Source organism: Lactuca saligna, chromosome 5 (assembly GCF_052625555.1).
Source record: "Lactuca saligna cultivar CGN05327 chromosome 5, ASM5262555v1, whole genome shotgun sequence".
Taxonomy (NCBI): Eukaryota; Viridiplantae; Streptophyta; class Magnoliopsida; order Asterales; family Asteraceae; genus Lactuca; species Lactuca saligna.
The window spans coordinates 118,128,217-118,152,128 of record NC_136421.1 but is presented as its reverse complement, the minus strand read 5'-3'; the positions used below and the strand labels follow the sequence as shown (position 1 = coordinate 118,152,128).

The window sequence follows — 23,912 nt, the reverse complement described above, 5'->3', positions numbered from 1 at the left end:
ACAATTGGAAATATAGTTTTAATTTTGGAAGGTCCATATTGACATATTCTGAAAGAAGGCAACTCTTGTTCATAAGTGATAGTCAAAATGGGAATATGGAAATGTCTCCATAGGTGGAAATTATTCAATCTCTGTAAGATTAGAAAACTTAATGCAAGAAGGATGTTCAAAGCAATGTACTTTGAATATGAGACTTCGTTTCCATGGAGTTGATATCCATTGGAATACTCTGTACTGACTGTTGAGAAGTCTTTGTGACTTTGTGCATAGTCATTACGAGAGGATCAATGCATATAAGTTTAAAATCTAACAGATTTCAGTGAATGGCAAGAATTTGGAATTCTTACATTTACTGTAAGGATTTGGGATTATGAAATAAGAATCATTGGAATTATGTTCAATTGATCTATTCCACAAAGTAAGGATCATAGAAAAACATAGTGTGCATACTTGGTGTATGGCACAACTATTGTACGGACAAACATAGTGTGCATGCTTAGAGCATGGCATGACTATTGTTTCGATTCAAGTTTAAATTTGATTATTTTAAACATTATACAATGAATAACGAGTAATGAATATGGTGTTTAAATAAAGGTGTTCTATTTACTCTCAAAGGTGCTTGGGGCCATATTGAATTAGTATTATTCTTGTGCTTCACTTTGCATGTTTTGACTTCCTGAATAACTGGGTTATTCAAATTCTCCACAGTCAGTCATATGTTAAAAGTAGGTTTCAAATTCAAAAAGGGATCTAGATCGGAATTTGCATAAATAACACACACACATACACTCACTCAATGTTACATCTCTCAAGCACACCAACATCAGTGGTATGAACCCACCTTATATAGAGGTGTTTACATGTCTCTCTCTCTCTCAATCTCTATCTCATAAGTCATAAGTCTAATGCACCACATGCAAGTCGTTCTACAAAAGTCAACAGATTTATAAAGTCATACATGGATAACTTTGCACCCAACGATGTTACATAGAGTATCCATTTTAAAGAATAATATTAAGGAATTTATTCCCAGAAAACATGATAAATATATTATCAAAGCATTTTCGAAGAAATGTATTTTGTTTACATTAAAACATTGGGATGCCATCATCAATACCAAAATATAAGCATAAATGTAACGACCCGTTCCCGGTATGTTGATTTTTGGTAATTATAGTGATTTTTCAAGAGGGACTCGGCGAGTTCTAGCTTGACTCGCCGAGTAGGGTCGCGTCTGAGGGCACGCGTGAGCCGGGGACTCGACGAGTCCATATCCCCGACTCGGCGAGTCCATCTGTCTGGGTGAAACCCTAAAATCCCCGGGTTGCCCACTATTTATACCACCTTATAGCCCCCATTCTCGCCTCCCTCACCCTGAGAACGCAGTGATAGAGCCCCAAACCTCCATTGAAGAGCTTATATGTGTTTTGGTGCCATTTTGTGAAGGTGTCAATAAGGAGAAGAAGGAAGAAGCAAGGAGAAGGGTTGTAGTGCAAAGATCCAAGGCCAAATCAGAGTTTATTGAGGTATTTTCGGAGTTCCATCTTATTATATGCTTTAAACTTCCATTAGGGCTCTCCTAAGAGTTAGTTGGTGCTTGTTTCAAGCCTTACACTTGCATGAACGTCTTATTAAGTCGAAATATCTATGGATCTGAATGTTGGGGCGTTGTAGAGCCCAGATCTACTGTCTTTTTGGAGTTATATTGCATGATAACCATAGATCTACCCATTTTATGCATCTTTTAGCCTTATTTCCCTTATTCATGAGGTTGTGCACGTAAAGTTGGAAACTTTACGTGGTAAAACAGCTTATTGGACTCAGATCTATCAATTGTATGCATTGGATTCAAACAAAATCAAGTAAAAATCAGTTGCATGGCGGCGACTCGGCGAGTCGGAAGAACGACTCGACGAGTCGGGTCGCGAGTCCCGAGACCTTCAGTTTTATCAGTGTCGAGTGGACGAGGTGAGTTAGAGAGTGGACTCAGCGAGTTGAGGGTGAACTCAGTGATGGAGGGACTCGGCGAGTTGTTCATCAACTCGGCGAGTCCAAGGCAATCTTCTTGGGATCAAGAACAACTCGTCGAGTCTGTTCATACGACTCGGCGAGTCGGATGAAGATTGTCTGAGTTCTTGGATCAAGAGGGTACTCGTCGAGTCGATGCCAGACTCGACGAGTAGCAGTGAGTAAGAGTGAAAATTAAGAGTGGGACTCGGCGAGTTGGGTGGCCCAACTCGGCGAGTCAGCCCAAAAGATGATTGACTTTGGCCGAGGGTAAAAGAGTCATTTTACCCCAAGCGCAGTGTTTAGTATTTGATTGAGTGTGTTTATGGACTTGTAGCCGAGGATATTCAGGAGCAGCCGCCGTTAGCCTCCCGAGCCACACACTCAGCAGCCAGCTTACGAGGTGAGTTTCCTTCCAGTAGGTACGGGTCTAAGGCCACAATGCCGGCCCGTTCAGTTAGCAGTAGTTTCCGGATTTAGGTCCGATGCAGTAGTTGGTATGTTCGATGCCTTCGTGGTTCGAACAGGATTTGTGTGCTATGTTTTATGTGTTAAGTACTATGTGTTCCGGGCCACGGCCCGACGTAGCATGTCGTATGTGTGTTATGCTAGTTGATGTGTTATGCTATGCCATGTTCAGTCAGTTAGTTCCGGACTTCGGTCCGATGCAGGGGACAAGGTCCCAGTCAGTTCCGGACTTCGGTCCGATGCAGTTAGTTCCGGACTTCGGTCCGATGCAGGGGACAAGGTCCCAGTCAGTTCCGGACTTCGGTCCGATGCAGTCAGTTCCGGACTTCGGTCCGATGCAGGGGACAAGGTCCCAGTCAGTTCCGGACTTCGGTCCGATGCAGTTTCCGGGCTTCGGCCCGATGCAGTGGGCAAGGCCCAATATGTGTTTATATGTTATTGTATGGTATGTGGTAGTTTGGGGGAGCTCACTAAGCTTCGTGCTTACAGTTTCAGTTTTGGTTTCAGGTACTTCCGCAAGCAAAGGGAAGAGCTCGGGGTGACGGCATCGCACACACCGCAACATAGCTTTTATCCTGGGGATGTCCCTTGATGTTTTGGATTGATGTAGTATGATACAGTTTTCCGCACAATATTTTATTATGTTTTGGGGATACATCGCGTGTGTTTATGTTATGATACTTATATTATGGTTTTGATTATATGGAAAAACGAAAATTTTTGGGTCGTGTTTTTGGGTCGTTTCAATAAACATACCTTAAATTGATTTACACTAATGATTTACATCTCCTTTAATCTCTCAGTGTACTTTAGCTTCATATCGACACCTGTGATACAAATAAACTGGGAGGGTCAGGTTGGGAAACCTGGTGAGTACATAGGGTTTTCAACCCACAATAATATAATTATGTTTAATCATCAAACATTTAACCCAACTTCCCATCCCCGTTATCTTCTTTATTCTTAAGGATCTACCCTAAGAATTATCTATCATTCATTCATTCATCTTAAAGGATTTTCTTAGGAAATAGGTACGAAGTCCATCACTGCCAGGGTTTATCTAACAGGCACTAAGTCTGTAATGACGTAAATTTTCAAAAAAAAATTCATTTTTAAAACATAATTTCATTCATAAGAAATAACAAAATCCAATGTAACACATGTCATCCAAATAAAACAATCCCAAGATCTCAAATACATAAAAACTCCATCAGTGTGTACAGATCATGTCGGTGCCTTCCCGCAATCCTTGCTAGTACCTGAAACACATATCACATAACACAATAAGCGTGAATGCTTAGTGAGTTCCCCAAAATACCACATACAACACATACTCCACTCAAGGCCATAGCTCTATGGGACCTTCCGATCCATGTGTCTCAGGGGACTTCCGTCCCAACCCTGGTAGACCTTCCGGTCCTACCCATAATGACCTTCCGGTCGTCCTCATTGACCTTACGGTCCGTCTCATCTTTACCTTCCAGTCCATACCCTGTTGACCTTCCGGTCCATATCATGCTGACCTCCCAGTCCATTCCATGCTACTCATAACATAACATAACATAACACATACATATCACATAACAACATATATCACATACTCTTCATAGCATATAAGACCTTCCGGTCACACATAATTACCACTCTAGGTAAAGTATAGTGAGAAGACTCACCTCGTATGAAGTCGAATAAACTCTCGTGCTCGAATATCCCGACCTAGCCTCCTCTTATCAACATGATAACATCTATAATCAAAATCCTCTCATGATATCATCTCTAATATAGGGTAGAAGACCATTATACCCCTCTCTGACCCATCTTGAATCAGCTTGACCAATACCCCAAGGTCAACTGAAGTCAAATCTAGTCAACGGTCAAACTTTGACCAGACTCCGTGAGTGCACATGGGTGACATGGCGAGTCCAAGCGTGTCCTCTGGATCCTTCTAAAGCCTCACTCGCCTCTTCGTGTGAACCTTCTGCTCGACGGGTTACCACTGGTCACGAATCGTGGGGAAACCCGACTCGACTCGTCGAGTCCTCTTATGGACTCGGCGAGTTCCCTCCATGGCAACACTCAAATGACCATCTGAGGTCAGATCTGTTTCTCTAACTTATAGATCTGACCTTCTAACACCCAATAATCACGTAAAGGTCCAGTCTTTGTACTCATGCAACACATATATGGCTCTATATGGTGAAATAGCTCTAACAATGGCATCCTAGATTCATAACTCCAATGGATATGCAAAAAGCTAGAAGGATGGGACTCTCTGGAGCTCTTAAGGTCCAGATCTAATACTTTTTCAACATTGGGACCTCATACGCATCACATACTATCCAAGAAAGGGTAAAGAAAACCCTAGATTCAAGGATTCTACACAAAACAGAAAGAAGGGGCGAGATACTACCTCACAATGGAGATCCTTGCTTGGATGTCTTAGAATAACAACCTCCTTTGGTCCTTCTAGCTAAATCCCTTCTATTCCTTTGCAAAATCCCACCAAAATTACTTGATTTCATCACAAGAACTCTCCCTTGGCTCCAATGGTGATTTAGGGTTTTCTCATAGGAGATATGAGGCGCACCCAAGGTCATAAGTTCCTTTAAATAGGCTCTAATCCCAAAACTTAGGGTTTTCTCTAACCAGCACCTACGTGGCGAGTCCATACTTGGACTCGTCAAGTCCGCTCATTAAATCCACGTGCTCAACTCGACGAGTCATCCCTACGACTCATCGTGTCCCTCCTTAAATCCTGAAAATTGAAACACGAACCATAATTCCCAAAATTTTGGATGTTACAAATCCCCCCCCCCCCCCACTTAATTTGATTTCACCCTCGAAATCGCTTCTCAAACCACATAGATAGAAACCAACCACTCGAAAAGCATTACTGAAAGGATCTCGCACCAAAACAATATCTCCATCCATGAATACCTAAACCCGACCAGGAACTCCTAAATTCCAAACAAAACGGCCCCTCTACCACTAAGATATCCCATCTAACTTCCAAATATACACCCAACAATCAGTTACCGATCACCCATGCCATACGTACCTAACAATCTCAAATACACTTCGAAAGGGACACGTTACACCAGAGAGTTGTCTCCTGCCCTGAAATCGAACCCCACCGGTTCAATGAATTTTTAACACCTTGCCTTCAGATATAAGAAAGTGATCATGCTTCCTCAAAATGTCCTCTAACATCTATAATCATAAACCCCCAACTTACTCTCAATGATCCCTACTCCACACGGGGTACTATGTCATCTCTTAACCAGCCATTAACTTCCAAATGTTACTTATAACACGTTCCAAGTGTCTTACTGACTTCCTTCTCACATCAACTATCTCGGCCCACGCGAATATCACTTTTTCCAATTCCCTCATGATGCGACAACCACAACTCGAGTCAGAGTTTAACGATTCTCGACAAATATGGGGACCCCGGTCTCTTTCCTGATTCGACCACCAGGTTCCCAAAAAACCCAACTATTAGGGCTACCCTCGCCCAAAACTCTTCTGCATCGTGCTTTGATCAAAGAGTACTTCCTCATAACCACCTTTTGCTGACTAAAGAGTACTACGGCTCCCCGTAGCATCGCAACAACCTCCCTCTGACTAATGAGTACTACGGCTCCTGTAGCATCATGACAACCTCTAACTGGTGAGTACTACGGCTTCCCGTAGCATCACACCAACCTCTGAATAGTGAGTACTACGGCTTCCCGTAGCATCACAACAACCTCTGACTAGTAAGTACTACGACTTCCCGTAGCATCACAAAAACCTCTCACTGACTGGTGAGTACTACGGCTTCCCGCAGTATCACCACAACCTCTCACTGACTGGTGAGTAGTATGGCTTCCTGCAGTATCATCACAACCTCTCAGTGACTGGTGAGTACTACGGCTTCCCGTAGTATCTCCACACCTTTCACTGACTCGTGAGTACTACGACTTCCTCCAGTATCACCACAACCTCTCACTGACTGGTGAGTACTATGGCTTCCCGTAGTATCACCACACCTTTCACTGACTGGTGAGTACTACGGCATCCCGCAATATCACCACACCTTTCATTGACTAGTGAGTAATACGGCTTCCTGCAGTATCACCACAACTTCTCACTGACTGACGACTATTATGGCTTCCCGCAGTATCACAACACCTTTCACTGACTCAAATTTTGCGGACCAATCAAAGATAGGTGCATGCACTTACCCGAATTATGCATCACTATATCTGACAACAATCACCGTAATAAAGCACACTTCTCTGCTGCAATCCATATTCTTGGACAATCTCACTTGTTGTCATTAACCGAAAGGACTCCCACTGGAATCATAGATGGTTGACCCACCACCTTCCGTCTCCACTCAAGACTCAAAATTATCCGAAATCCAATGCAATAAATTCGGATACCTCAATACGCCACCATAGAACCTCACGGGGTCTCGTCTCATCCACCGATCTTCATGTTCCACAACCTGAAATTGGTTGTCTAATCAACTTCTGCCCTTCCCAAGCTGAATAACAGTCCTATCATTGAACCAGAATTTCTCAACCGCTGAACTCACCCTACGTGCCAACCATCTTGAATTCACCATTATGACCTCGAAGAATTCCCGTTCACCCCAAGGTCTCCAACCAATAGCCACTTTCCATGGAGGCACTCATCCTTTTCAAACATAACACATGCATTATCTTGCTCTGCACTTCGTCTCAATCACCAATAACCCTGGGCTCATGAATTTGCATCGTCGATCTCTATATCCATATCTCTAACCATTCTCGATCGAATCTTTTATCCCCACAATAAAATACCCGGTTCTCCCCCACTTAGGGTTCGAACCATCCCCGATCGACGCACCAGCAATCTATCCCACAGACTGTTTCCCCCAGTAACATCGCACCTACTTTTGGAAGGTACTACACAACGCTCGATGATCTCCCGATAGAGATCGAGCAACTCCAAATGCCCCGAAACTCAGATGAAATCCTCAGAACTTCCCACCATGACTGCCTCTAGTCACTCAGAATCTTACACCATTCCATCATCGGACCTCCCAACTGTCTAGTATTAACCCTGACTCTTAGTTTGGAAGTAATGATCTATCGTACTCCTCGTCATCGACTCCTCAACCAATGTTCCATCACGTCAGTTATACTAAGAGCAGAAACCATATTTCCACTCTTAATATCCATCAAATACAATAAGGGCCATCGCCCTAATATACTCCTCTTGATCATTCGATGGTGCAGCTAACACATGCCTTACTATACTCAATTAGTGTGTATCCTGGTCCTTGACCATCTCAGTCCCTACTGACGACCTGTTCAAGCTACATCTTTACCTCGCGGCAGACCTACTGCCATATACTCTGGTTAAAGGTCACCATTCGTGCAATCCCACAGGAAATGGAAATAGCACCACTTAGGTCACAGAAAGTGACCTCTCCACTATCGGTCGGTCACCCAGCCCAGACCGTATTCTCCCATAACGCACCATCCCTACTCATCCCTGAGTCTTGCAACTCCAACTGGCATATCACTCACAATCCCTCGGAGCTCACTCGATTTCCCCTTTCAAGGGATGCTCCACTAAAACTTGTTCTTCATGGCCTTCTGGCCCCATACTCATTCACCTCTGATCTCAGTCTAGACAATCCCCATGGAATAACCAGTAAAAACAAGAAACACTAACCACCACATGTCATGGTACTCAAACCGTGTGGCCACCTCTCGATCTGCTATGAATCATGGCACCTGTACCATGTTATCTCCTCTTAATCTTCTACAAATCATGGTACTCGAACCATGTTCCCTCTTCTCAATCCACCTCAAATCATGGCACTCGAACCATGACATCACCTCTTGACCTGCTACAACTCACGGTACTCGAACCATGACGTCACCTCTCGACCTGCTACAACTCATGGTACTCGAACCATGACATCACTTCTCAATCCGCTACTTATCATGGTACTCGAACCATGACATCACTTCTCAATCTGCTACTTATCCTGGTACTCAAACCATTACATCACTTCTCAATCTGCTACTTATCATGGTACTCGAACCATGTCATCACTTCTCAATCTACTACTTTAAAATCCTCCGGATTAGCCTTCCAGATCATCATGATCATCTCGTCATGAATCATACGGCGAATCTCATCATCGCTAACACCGCTGCTCTCTAGTGTGTGTGGTATACCAACCATGATGTCTCCCAACATAAAATAAATCAGAGACTCACTCGAGTATACTTGCACTTGACCACTCAGCCCTACTTGTTCCTTAGCATCCCAAGGATTCTTACTTGGACTGCTCACTGATCCGGTGCTTCCAGTAGTACGGGCTCTATACTACTTTCCACACCGCATCAGCATTCACCCCAAGTCCTCCTCCTAGGATCCCAAATCACAAGTACTCTATATCTTGCTAAACATAGGCTACCTTTCAGCAAATCACTCATAATCTCTTCACTGCTACCTACTCGCTCTCAAAGTATCTCATAGTAGCAGTAATCTCCTAGGCTAAGGCATCACAAATTAGGCCACTCTAGTCCTCATATGAATACCTAGCCTACTCTAGCATGCATAGCATATCATATCATATCTTATAATACATAATGTAAGGGTATTTTGGGAAATCACCGTTTGGGTGCTAGCTGATCATACATACTGATCCTTTCTGCTTTTCTCAAAGTCTTTTACTCTTTTAGAAAAATTGTCCCTTTTTATGAAAAACTTTCTCAAATCCTCAGTTTGAGTTCAAATACGCCCGAAGGTGCATCTAAATCCCTCAAACCAAGGCTCTGATACCAACTTGTAACGACGTAAATTTTTAAAACAATTTTTCATTTTTAATACATAATTTCGTTCATAAGAAATAACAAAATCCAATGTAACACATGCCATCCAAATGAAACAATCTCAAATACATAAAAACTCCATCAGTGTGTACAGATCATGCCGGCGCCTTCCCGCGATACTCGCTAATACCTGAAACACATATCACATAACAGGGTAAGCATAAATGCTTAGTGAGTTCCCCAAAATACCACATACAACACATACACCACTCAAGGACATAGCTCTATGGGACCTTCCGATCCATGTGTCTCAGGGGACTTCCGTCCCAACCCTGGTAGACCTTCCGGTCCTACCCATAATGACCTTCCGGTCCTCCTCATTGACCTTCCGGTCCATCTCATCTTGACCTTCCGGTTCATACCTTGTTGACCTTCGGGTCCATATCATGATGACCTTCCGGTCCATTCCATGCTACCCATAACATAACATAACACATACATATCACATAACAACATATATCACATACTCTTCATAGCATATAAGACCTTCCGGTCACATATAATTACCACTCTAGGTAAAGTATAATGAGAAGACTCACCTCGTATGAAGTCGGATAAACTCTCGTGCTCGAATATCCCGACCTAGCCTCCTCCTATCAACAAGATAACATCTCTAAGAAAAATCCTCTCATGTTCTCATCTCTAATAATGGTTAGAAGACCATTATACCCCTCTTTGACCCCTCTTGAATCAGCTTGACCAAAACCCCAAGGTCAACTAAAGTCAACTCTAGTCAATGGTCAAACTTTGACCAGACTCGTCGAGTCCAAGCGTGTCCTCTGGATCCTTCTAAAGCCTCACTCAACTCATCGTGTGAACCTTCCACTCAACGGGTTACCATTGGTCACGAATCGCGGGGCAACTCGACTCGACTCGTCGAGTCCTCTTATGGACTCGACGAGTACCCTCCATGGAAACACTCAAATGACCTTCTGAGGTCAGATCTGTTTCTCTAACTTATAGATCTGACCTTATCACACCCAATAATCATGTAAAGGTCCAGTCTTTGTACTCATGCAACACATATATGGCTCTATACGGTGAAATAGCTCTAACAATGGCATCCTAGATTCATAACTCTAATGGATCTGCAAAAATCTAGAAGCTTGGGACTCTCTGGACCTCGTAAGGTCTAGATCTAATACTTTTTCCACATTGGGACCTCATATGCATCACATACTATCCAATAAAGGGTAAAGAAAACCCTAGATTCAAGGATTCTACACAAAACAGAAAGAAGGGGCGAGATACTACCTCAAAATGGAGATCCTTGCTTGGATGTCTCAGAATAACAACCTCCTTTGGTCCTTCTAGCTGAATCCCTTCTCTTCCTTTGCAAAATCCCACCAAAATTACTTGATTTCATCACAAGAACTCTCCCTTGGCTCCAATGGCAATTTAGGGTTTTCTCACAGGAGATATGAGGCGCACCTATCGTCATAAGTTCCTTTAAATAGGATCTAGCCTCAGAACTTAGGGTTTTCTCTGCCCAACACCTACTCGGTGAGTCCATACTTGAACTCGTCGAGTCTGCTCATTAAATCCACATGCTCAACTCGATATGACTCGGCGAGTCATCCCTACGACTCGTCGTGTCCCTCCCTAAATCCTCAAAATTGAAACACGAACCATCATACCCAAATTTCCAGATGTTACAAAGTCCATATAGTTGCTGATGTTATCTATTAGGTACTAAATCCATAGTTTCCAACGTTCATTTGTAAGGTACTAAGTCCACAACTGCCAATGATCATCTATAGAGAACTAAATACATAGCTACCAACGTCCATTTATAAGGCAATAAGTCCATAGATGCCAGGTTTTTAGAGTACATCTAGTAAACACGTAGTTCAAATCACATACAGGTTGCGAGCCTACTAGCGTTCCACTGGACTCTCTAGAATAGTCTGTGGCCATCATCTATATTCTGCTAGATGACTGGATTACCATTAAGGTCAAGGCTTCTCATCATTTTTTCACCTCTCATCATCAATATCATCTTTCATCTCTCATCATTCATCTCATCTTTCATCTACCAATCTTTACGCAGTATATTTATAGGTATAAAAATACATATACAATTTTAAATCAAGTAAAATATGTATAAATCGTTCATCCAACATAGATATCAAGAACACAGATAATACGCACACATCACGTGTAATTTATATTTAATACTTCATATCTATGTGTAAGATGAAAGTAACTATGCACTCATTTGTTAAATTGATGACTCCAAACTCAGGCAACGCTTCACTTCTAACAATTTTATATTCCTTCGATGAAACCTAGCATCATTATCACTAGATTTTAGTCTAATATTTATTGCGACTAATTATTAACTCGAGGTCTACGAGCGATATTGTTTTATAAGTGTTAAACAATACTTTTCAACTACTATGTATAGACCGGGGCCAAACATGAAACTGTTGGATTAATGTCTAAGTCCATAACTATAATTCGTAAGACTTGACCCGAACCAGCATGGTCCATTTGGGTTGCATGGAATCATGCACTTGGATAGACTATAATGAGAGAAATAACACTTAAGGTTGATGAATATATTATAAGTTCTAATATATTAATAGGATTATTTAATTAGTATTGATCAAGAATTAATCTAGAATTAATTAAGTGATCAAAAGAAGACTAATTAAATATATGGGTTTATTGTGTAAATCATCCATACTTGTATAGTGGGCTAATGCTCCATGGATAATCAAGTTGGGCTAAAACCCATAGGATGGTCCATGGATGCTCCATTGTATATCTGAACCCATGGATCCAAGGAAATGAAAGTTCATGACAATTAGGGTTTACCCTAATTGTAACAACTATATAAGATCATACTCTTTGGGAAAAATTGGCCACTATGAATAATAAGAAAGGGCTAGCCGATTTTAGGAGTGTTCAAGTTTCTCTCAATTTATTCCTAGTGTATTTGGTGTTGTGTGAACCATTTGAGGTGTCACACTTGAGGTACTAGGCACTCAAGCTTCATGAAGACATTCTACATCAAAGAGGTATGTATTCTATCTTGTTATATTCATTATTTTGTATGCTAGATTAGGATAATAGCTTGGATGTTCATAATTGCATGTATAATATAGAAAACATAGATCCAAGGTATTTAGGGTTGCATGTACACTTGGGAGTGTTAGAATGCTCATAACCCAACAGTGGTATCAGAGCCTAGGCTTGTTTTCTTGTTATACTTGCAAAAGTAGCTGAAAAAATCGAGTTTTGTTGTTGTCTGCATAGCAGACTCGCCGAGTCCAAGGCAAAATGCATCCAACTCGCCGAGTTGGTTCGTGCACTCGACGAGTTGGACCCCCTGACAGCATATATTCGATTGTTTTGGCTGGAATTGGACTAGGAAGATTACCCTATGATGTTTTTGGACTTATAAACTTGTTTTTGATGTGGTAATGTTCATGCTAATCCAATTTCTAAGATAATTGTCATAATTTCAAGATTTGTATTAGTTTGTATGTTCATGCTAATTTCTTAAAGATTGATGATTTGAATTATCTTGTTCTTAGATTAATAAAAAAGTTGTGTGAAATAGTTAATTTCAAACCATTTTAATCTAAGAGTTGATTCCAAAATGTGTTTTTGTAACATGTCCTCAAGTTATATGAAAAGTCACATTTAAGAATCATAAAACTCATAAAAGTTGGCAAAGGTTACAAAATGAAGAGTCTAGTTCTAATTAAATGGTTTTATAACTCCATAACTTGTCCTCAAGTTATGGAGGTTCAAGAGTCTCTTAATTAAATAATAAATTAAAAAAAAACAGTGTAACTGTAATTAGTTCCATAAGTTACAATAAAAAAAATTTATTAATTAGTTTAAAGTCTTCCATAACTTGTCCTCAAGTTATGGAACTTGAAGAGTTTTTAATTAAAACTATTTTAAATTCATAAGTTATGGAAATAATTAGTTTTGAATAGTTTCAAAACATACCCTCAAGTTTTGGAATTTGAAAAAGTTCTCTCTTATGAATACTTTAATTCCAAGTTAAGCCCTTAGAATTTTAAAGAGTTAAAATTCAACCCTTATACTTTATAATATTATAAGTTAATAATATTTATATATATGTATAACAGTAAAGTCAGTCTTACCGTTAATAGGCCTCATTCACGAAGCTGGTCTATAAGGGGGGTATAAGGTTACTACCTATAAAATGGCAGTTTAAAGGGTGTCCACTCTCACCCATCGCTTCCTTGACCGGTGGAGGGTCGTTAGCCGAACGGGTAGGACAAGGGCTAGAATTCTCCCTTCATTAAAAGTATTAATGATAAATACTAAGTAACTAAACCATTTATAAATACCCAATCTTAGTTACTTAGGAAAATGTGAATAAGGTGCTAATCCATGAAATTACACTTTGCACTTTGTTTAAGTCGGTTAGTGGAGCGTGTGTGGTTAACCGGTACACTAACTCGTATTTAACAAGGTAGGGAAAGGGTAACTTAATGTTTATCATAGTATCGATGGAGCGTGTGTGGTTAACCGACACATCGATTGAGGGGTAAACACTTAAGGGTACACAGTATATTTGCATGGTTATTCACACCTTGTTTTGTGATCCTCGACATCCCAGTCACAAAACCTGAAGGGCACACTTGAGATTGAAACATGCCATTGAATATTTCAATGAATCTCAACATATCTAGGAGTTTCAAATCCAATTAAAACCTAATAATACATTTCGTTTATCTCGGTGGAAATTGGTGAATCGTCATTCACCTACCTTCAAGTATTTTATAGCTTGGATTACGACATCCCTCTTCTAAGTTATAAAATAGTTTGTTGGGTCCTAGCCTTAATATTTCATATTGGGTGTCATATTAAGGACTTTAAATCAACTATCTTGAATATCTCCCAAAAAGATGTCTGGTTTAGGCATTTATGATCTTCCCAAATCTCTTGAAACAAGCTTTCCTAAATGAAGATGATATCCCATGGAAATCATACTTCTTTCCACCTCCTCCAATTATTCTCTCTAACCCACAAGTTCTTGAAAAGTTTAAGGTTACTCAAGCCCTATTGGCAAGCAAACGTCTATCTGTGATCATATTTTGGAGATGTAGTCACATATTGACAAGTCGGGAGAGTTGGGTGTCAAAGTCTTGAGAAACTTGGTGGCTAAACTACTTTCTAAGTTACACAGTGAGTTCCTTTGGGAGTCCTTTGAAACATACTATGACAAGAACCTGAATGATCTTATCTATTTGCTAAGATCAACTTCCTAAAACTTTATGGACATTGACAATGATAACACTGGATATCCAGTAAAGCTCTCTCTTCCCAATGGAAAGGGATCGGCCATAGTCAACTTGGTTGACCAAATGGTAAAGAGAGAGGCTAAGTCTGAGATAATCCCGTTATCAAGGGTCCATTGCCAAAGAAAGGGGCATTGGTTGTGAAGCTTCCAAATTTACCTAAGGATGTTAAAGTCAATAAGTTTGACTCTACTTCAGGTAAAGTCCACTATCTAACTTTGCTAAGTTTCTATTCTAAGATTCTTGATACATGATGTGACTGGTTCACATGTTGATGTTGTAAGAATTAAATAAAAGTGAAGAAACTTAAAGAAAGAATATGTTGAATCTGTTCGCGTAGATGGAGTTCTATCGCATAGTTTGAAGATTGAATTCTTGAGCTACTTCTTAAGAGTTATGATGTATTTCTTAGGAATAGATAACAACAAAGTTTTCATGTGCTTTTGCACTATAAGGATAGTTTTTCCGCAAAGTTTTGAAATAAAAGGAAAATTTTTGATTTTATTTATTTTAAAATATCCTTACAATGGCATTTGTGAAAAGTTTTGTGGCTTATAAGATTCCATTAAGAGCAAGAGTGGAAATATGAATTTGATTCTTTTATTTGTGGTAATGTCTAATTTTACCAAATAAGGAAAGATTCTCATCACCCAAGTTTCAATTGGACCGGAACTTGGAATCATGCAAGTTGTCTAGCATGATTAATGAGAACTTTCAAGCATTGGAAAAATTAAGACTAGTTCCTTATTCACATGTATATGTGAGTCAAGTGAAGGACTAAGGAATCGAGTACACATTCTTGTGAACTGGTTAAGTCCACCACAAAAGATCGATAAGATTATTCATCATAATCTACTAAAGCTCAGTAAATATGCTTATACTTACAAGCTTAAGTGTACTTCTGAGACATTGGAAAGGTTCCAATGTATGGCAGAGCGAATAAGAAGAATCAAATTAGACAGAAGGATAAAAGTTTCTCAAATTTGAAAAGATGGGAGAGTAATTTAGTATCATGTTATATGATCATCTTAATGATTAAGAGACCTTTCCACAATTCATCCTCTAAGTGGATTCTGATAGTTAAGAATATGAGTTATGAATTGTTGAAGTGGTTAAATCAAGAAGATGATTCATACTTCGTTCCAAAAACAATTTTTAGAGTTATACTCTAAAATTGTAACTTGAGTGACATGTCTTAAAGAAGGTTTAAAACACTTGTCAAATGTAAGATTAAAAGTATCCTACTCTTGTACATTTGAATTTAGTAAGTTGTGATGTTTTAGATAAAACAAAGACCAACTAAGGCCAATTGTGTGAAGTGTTTGTCTTGATTAGAATCTACACTATCTCTTGAATATATGACAAGAAAGTCTTATATGTCAAGAGGACAGTGGGGGTCTTAAAAGTCTTGAAAGTCTCAAGAACTAATCAAGAATAAAACCTAAAGTTCTTCACTAGCACACAACTTGAGGTTCACAACCTATCGTGTTGACATATTACGTTCCCATTTCGAATTAAAGTTAGCTTTGCATATGAGTTCTTAGAGTTCTCAATTGGTTGCATAATAACTTGGAAGTTATGGCAGGCCCTTGAGCTGCCAGGTTGCAAGAAATTAAGATTGAGGTCAGTCCATATGAGTTTGAATTTGTCGTTATCCTTGTCTTGTGACTATAGTTTTGACAAGTCACATGGATAAGAAGACATACACCATTAAATCTAAGTGTCATAAGGTTTCTCTCCGATTCATGAAAATGATGGTGAGGAAACACTTTCACTAAGTAGATTTTAGCTAGATAGCAATTGTGATATTTGCATTCTCAAAGTCGTTAGTGGAGCGTGTGTGGTTAACCAACACACTAACATGGACTCGTGAGAAGTGGAAAAGGTCTAAACAATCGAGACTATGATTACGACATCCCTTTTCATAGTTCTTAAAATTGTTTAGACACACCTGTGAGCTATCTAAGATAAGGTGTATGATATTGATAAAGTTTTATCAAAGCAATCTAGTATCAGAAATCTAAACTTTAGTAAGAAAGTCAATAAAGTATTGATTTCTAGAAGTCCAGCAGATTTCTGAGTACATGTCAAAGCTAGTGGGAGCATAAGTGTTACGCTAATAATCATCATGTTAGTGGGAAAGAGTTGTTTTGTTATAATTAAGGGAGAGGAAATTATACTTCATCTCAAATCTAAAAGCTTAGATTGAGGTTTTAATCGTATTTAGTCAAGAATATATATATATATATATATATATATATATATATATATATATATATATATATATATATATATATGAATGTTATGTTGGAATGGCTCAACATAATAAAATTCTATATATGGGTCCATTATTTGCGTTCTAAATTTGATTATGATTACGGCATCCCTTTTCATAATCTGAATTATGAGAACTTGGCAAATTGAAATGGAAATAGTATAGCAAAAGACTGGTTTAGTCTTTATGTGAGACATCATGAATCGTGTCCCATATGCTTCGGATATAGGATCGATTACATGTGCTATATTCATCCTTTCTAAAATTTTCCAAATGCCTGGGGCATTAAGAAGGGAAAAGGTCTAGAATTGGATATGACTAAAAGGATTAATCAATTGTCGAGGACAATCTAAGGTTTACCAAAGATTGGTTGCTCAAGGACAGTTGGAAGTATAGTGATAATTCTAGACGGACCATATGGACATAATCTGTAAGGAGGCAACTCTTGTTCAGAAGGATAGTCAAAATGGAATCTGGAAATGTTTCAAAGTTAGAAATTATTCAATCTGTGTAAGATTAGGAAACTTAATGCAAGAAGGATGTTTCCAAGGAGTTGGTCTCGTTTGGAATGCTCTGTAACGTTTGTTGTCAAGTCTTTCTGACTTTGTGCATAATCATTACAAGAGGATCAATGCATATAAGTTTAGAGTCTAACAAATTTCAGTAATTGGCATGAATTTGGAATTCTTGCATTTCCAATAAAGATTTGGGATTGTGAAGAAAGGATCATTGGAGTTATGTTCAATTGATCTATTTCACGAAGTAAAGATCATAGACAAACATAGTATGCATACTTGGTGTATGGCATGACTAGTGTTTAGAAAACATAGTGTACATGCTTGGAGCATGGGACAACTATTGTTTTAAATTCAAGAATAAAGTTGATAGCTGAAACAGTATACAATGAATAATGTGTAATCATATGGTGATAAATAAAAGGTGTTGTATTTATGTTCATAGATTTTTATACCATATTGGATTCAATTATTATTGTGTTTCACTTTGCATGTTTTAATTTCCAAAATAACTAGGTCATTGTTCTGGATGACTATGTTATTCAAACCATCCACAGTCGGTCATATGTTGGAAGTAGATATGAATTAAGACTGTCATGCGTTGGCTTGTAGAGGTTTAAGATGTTGGACAAAGGGCTACAACACTCATGAGTGCTCATAAGTTCTGAGTATTGGATTCAACCCCTGCTCATTGGAATCACTTTATGGATTTTTATCACGAGTGATCATGAGACGATAATATCTTATATTCTTCAAACCTAGAGATATGAGTTGTTACTATGAGTTGGTTGTACATTGATTGCACGAAAACGCATTGGTAACTCGATGTTATAAAATGTGCCTTTGTGTATGATTCAACAAATAGCAAAACAAGTCATAAGAGTCGAAGTTTATCCATTCCTTTTAGCTTCGGGATAAAAGCGATATCTATGGGCCCCTCGATGATTTAATGATGACACATGTGAGTGCTTGGCCAAGCCAGGACTGATTTGATTTGTTCAATCAGTCAGTCATCATGAATCGGAAATCGGGAAACAACAGATAGACAAAGAGAATGATTTACAATCCATGTCTCAGCCCATATGATATCTAGAATGGAGGAATGTATGATCACTTATCTAATGGACAAGTCATTAACAAAGGTCAGAGATCATCGGCAAGGTCAAAGTTCGAAAGAAGCTTTTGAGAGCTACGATTGCCGTTCGGTTCTTGAAGTCATTAGCAATAATAGTTTTAGACTTATCCAAGTGGGAGACTATTGGATTGATGTCTAAGTCCATAAATATAATTGGTAATACTTGACCCGACCCGGCATGGTCCATTTGGGTTGCATGACATCATGCACTTGGATAGACTATAATGAGAGAAATAACACATAAGGTTGATTAATATATTATAAGTTCTAATATATTAATAGGATTATTTAATTAGTATTGATCAAGAATTAATCTAGAATTAATTAAGTGATCAAAAGAAGACTAATTAAATATATGGGTAGATTGTGTAAATCATCCATACTTGTATAGTAGGCTAATGCTCCATGGATAATCAAGTTGGGCTAAAACCCATAGGATGGTCCATGGATGCTCCATGGTATATTTGAACCCATGGATCCAAGGAAATGGAAGTTCATGATAATTAGGGTTTACCCTAATTGTAACAACTATATAAGATCATATTCTTTGGGAAAAATCGGCCACTATGAATAATAAGAAAGGGCTAGCCGATTTTAGGAGTGTTCAAGTTTCTCTCAATTTATTCCAAGTGTATTTGGTGTAGTGTGAACCATTTGAGGTGTCACACTTGAGGCACTAGGCACTCAAGCTTCATAAAGACATTCTACATCAAAGAGGTATGTATTCTATCTTGTTATATTCATTATTTTGTATGCTAGATTAGGATAGTACCTTGGATGTTCATAATTGCATGTATAATAGAGAAAACATAGATCCAAGGTATTTAGGGTTGCATGTACACTTAGGAGTGTTCGAATGCTCATAACCCAACAGAAACACCGGAGGGCAGGACCATTTTGACATTTAAGCTATTCTGCAATTTAACAACCATATGCGGCCTTTCAAACCAGATTCTCCGTACCGCAAGCATTTAAAAGGTATTATAATAACACTTTGTATAATTTATAATACTTAACACATATATTGTTTATAGGTTCATAATAACGATAATGAACTTAAACATAAGTTATACTTAAAGTAGGGTAAGCACCACTCACTTACAAGGGGGTTTAGCTTGGTGTCGAGCTCTGCGGGGGAAAAACTTATGAGCTGAAAGCTCTTCTTCTTGGAGCCTCCTGGAATTTCCATACTTGCCTCTAATACTTAGTAAGTGAGAGGAAGTGGGAGGGGTTAAGAGGAGGATTTGAGAGAGAAAGAATGGGAAAGGTGTGAAGAAATCAGGGTATCCTCGCATCGATTTATTGGTTGTATCCTCAATCTATGTTGGCCGTAGCTTCGGAGTACGCTGCACGTACTCGGTATGCTGCGCATACAAGGCGCTACGCTGCACATACCAGGGCTAGGTATCATCCTCGCATGCGAAGTCGTGGGGAGAAAGGGAGGGTCAGGATTGTGCCACGTGTCGGCCTTGCATCCTCCCATAATTTAATTAACTTCAAAATTTCGTTACTTTCGCATACGAGTTTCGATTTCTATATTCTTTATATCCACGCATAGGTAGTGACGTGATCTACAACTTTCATTTAGTCTCTGTCGGCTAACTTTGATTTTATTTTTTCTAATGTTATATTTTAATAGGCTTAGACATATAAAGTTCGTTAAAATTTCATAATTGTGTCATCCAACGTCCGTTTTCGTATGTGTTTATATCGTTGAGCTCCTGTTAACGAGATCTTTGATTCAATTTTAGATTGTCTCAGCTAAAAATTGATCGATCTAAAATTCAAATTCTAGGTTGCACACTACTATGTCAAATCTTAGAAAAAACATAACTTCTTCATATGAAGTCAGATTTGGACGTTCTTTTTATGTATGTACATGGTTTAATGTACACTACGAATTTCCTTTAGATCTCTAAGGTTAAAAATTCACTTTTTACGTTACGTGACGTTGTGCCGGTTTTTTCACAAAACTTCGACAGGTCATAACATCCTCGTTGTAAGTCAGATTTCAGCGTTCTTTATATGTACGAAATGCTTGTGACATATACTATACTTTGGTTAAGATTATTTATTATAAATAATATTTTATCAAAAAGTTATTTTCAATGCTTATTATCTATAGATTGACTAGCCCGGATCTGCGGGCATTACGTATTATTTCAGGATTATGGTCAATAAATGTATTAAATGGAGGCCTTGGGATTCAGTTGATTGAAGTTTAGACTCTACTAGAGGTGTATGATGTTATACAAGTGATTTAAACCTTCGGTCGTTCGATGGAAGCTGAGGAATAAAATGGGAAAAGTTTTGTTTCGGGGTTCTTGCGTAAATTAAGGATTTTAGTTTGAGATGTTTTTAGTTATAATTATCAATATAGAATTGTAGAGCTCATAGGCACCTTTCCGTGGATATAAAGATCATCGAAAACGGAGTTGAAATGAATAAGTTATGATTGTTTGAAGTTAATCTGAAAAAATGAGTCTGCATATTGGGTGTACACTAGCTAGTACGTTGGGCGTACTATGATGAATGAAGTCGCGTTTTAGGGTGTTACGATGGGCGTAACTTTAGCTATGTTGGGCATACGGCCACAGTGCAAAAAAGTTCACTTAAGTGTTAAAACTTATAGCTCCAAATTAGAGGTGTTACATTACTTATATAGTTAGATTGTATCATCCTCAAGAGTCAAGACCTTTTTACTACAAACCTTATATGTTGGATCATATCATTTTTTGAGTTGCAAGTTTTCAGTAACTAATTTGGTTGCTCTAAAATTTTCCTTAACATTGTGGGTACTTGGTCACCCGAAAGGCATGCTTCTATCACAAAAGAAATATATCACCTAGATATGAAACTAGCAAACCTATTGACTTACATGATTGCAGTTAATATCAACTCCAAATTTAGGGTTGTAGGAAACCTTGTCTTTGATCCCGCTTTGTACCTTAGCCTTGCATGGGTATTACAGTATGTGATGTTCACCCGTCCCGATCTTACTTTTGTAGTTCAACATATATGAGTCTATGACGATCCATGTGAACAACATTTTCACACATTGAATATCATTTTGTGCTATGTCTATAGGAAACTTGATCATTGATTTCAATTGTAATTAAGCGTCCATTTCAACCATCCCTATGACATACTTCAGCACATATTAGAGTGGATTTCATGCAATGCATCTTTACATTGTGTACAGTGTTTTCCTAAGTAACAACCTTGTGTCTTAGTCGTGCAAACGCAAACATACGGTCTCTCATTTCATGCAATGAATTTGCTTTGCGAGCTTCATTACCCCGTCCAACACCAGCTAACAAAACACAGTAAGCTCAATATCCACTTTGCTCACGAGTCATGATAAAGTCGGCATGTACTTTACATTCCATCCATATACCATACGTCAACATCTATATGAAAGGCCTCCCATCCTCTTTATTGGATTTATTTCGTTCCAGTTTAATGTGTTTGTTTTTCTCCAAAACTCCAAGAGCATATTAGTGTACATTATATGTGGGGTAATTGTATTTTACATTTTTTATCCACTGTGGAATTCGGGTCTATCATATTATATGTATACTAACTATTTTTAATATCATTATGTGAAAATATGGTATATAAAAATGACAAGACCCGACTACAATACAATAGTGGGCCTTATCAATAATATCCGAAAGGCCTCGTCTCAAAAATAAAGATCATTTCGATAAATAAATAAAAGTTGGATATTTCCTTCTGTTTCTAATATTTTTTGAGATATTTTTGTGATCATCCCAATTTCTAGAAATTAACGAACAGAATCTTTTAAAATGCCTTCATCGTAATACTCAGTTAAAGAACAACGCTTGAATAATTACATGATACAACATCCATAGGGATTTTCATCACTAAGTAACTCAAAAGTATCGGACGGACGAGGTAATGTAACAAAATCATCACTATCCTCTGTGTAGTCATACGTGTAGGGTGTCGGAGGAATATAGTACGCAGGACCACCATTTCCACTGGGGTGCGTCTCACTGTAACTTACAGCGTAAGCTGGACCAGCAGGCATCGGATACGAGTAGCCACGTGGAGGGCTGAGATGCAGTTGGTCAATCACTTGATTCTTACCCATCTCTGGAGCTACCAATCCAGTGTCCGGTGGTCCACCGGAAGGCTTTGCACTCGAACTCTTTTTCTTCTTTTTCTTCTTCTTCTTTTTACCACCTTGCCCCCCTCCTCCTCCTCCGCCACCGCCACCAACCTGACCACCACCTCCCGTTTCCTGACTCGCCTGCGCCGAGATGTTCTCCGGTACATCAGCGAACCTCACCGACATACCTCCGTTTTTGCTTGGGGGATTCCCATTCTCAGGTGGAGGATTATGCTCTTCTTCATCGCTACTGTTTCCACTGCTTTCAGACCCTTTCTCTTTCTCATTCTTGCTCTCGCCGCCGGCAGCCGTCTTCTCCTTTTTGTTGGGGTTTTCCGGCCACTTCTCTGCATGCTTTCCAGTCTTGACAAGCTTCTTGATAAGGGTATCCACCTCAACGTTGCCTACAACTGTAACTTTCTGTTGCTTTGAATCAATATCAATAGTATAAACACCTGCAAAACTAGTGTTTTCTTAATCAGAACACCAAAGGGGTGAAGCAAACCAAAGAAAGCGAGTGTTTTCAACTTATGAGTGTATTCATAACAGCATCTGCGTGTAGATTAACTACCTTCAATGCTTTGAAGGACTCTCTTGACCTTTCGCTTACAGCCAACACAGTGGATGGAGACTTTAAGAAACCATGTCTGCAAAAAAACGCGCATGAAGCGTATGTCAGATACATAAAGCACAGATTAGCAGAAATAGAAAACAAAATGGTTGATAGATATATTGAAGCAGAAACGCAGATACCTTATATTTTAGGGGTGGTGTGTTGTGTTCTTCAGGAGGAGGTGCATCCATGGAAGATTGAAGCTTGGAATGGATGATGGAGAGGAGAATGTGGGTTCTTTGTACAACTAGAACTCTCTGCTTCCACTGAAGTTCGGTTGATGCGATATTGAAAATGACATTAGATGCTCTCTAATGTTATTCCATGTACTACGTTGGTTTTATATTCGTTCGACATTAGGGTTTTTCTTTTTTCTTGTAGTTTTTTTTTTTTTTTTATATTGTGAAACTTAATCTTTGTTTAGTTAAAAAGACGTCTTTATGTTTTTTGTCATTATATCTTTGAATAAAATAATATTATTCATCATGTAATTATATTTTACAACTTTCAAGAAAAACCGATTTGATAATAATTAATAACAATACTTTAATTGCGGGTCATGTAAACTTTTCAATTAAAAGTTCTGTGTGAT

General features: G+C 38.8%; 1 protein-coding gene across 1 annotated transcript; it reads right to left on the bottom strand.

Annotated features, from left to right (window-relative positions):
- Positions 1-22,374: 22,374 nt before the first annotated feature.
- LOC145045134 (heavy metal-associated isoprenylated plant protein 35-like) lies at positions 22,375-23,644 on the bottom strand. Its single transcript, XM_078993473.1, has 3 exons — positions 23,461-23,644; positions 23,279-23,354; positions 22,375-23,162 (listed from the first exon to the last, which is right to left on the bottom strand). Exons 1-3 carry the CDS (start codon positions 23,509-23,511, stop codon positions 22,426-22,428), a joined length of 864 nt encoding a protein of 287 aa, XP_078849599.1. The 5' UTR covers positions 23,512-23,644; the 3' UTR covers positions 22,375-22,425.
- Between the last annotated feature and the right edge of the window lie 268 nt (positions 23,645-23,912).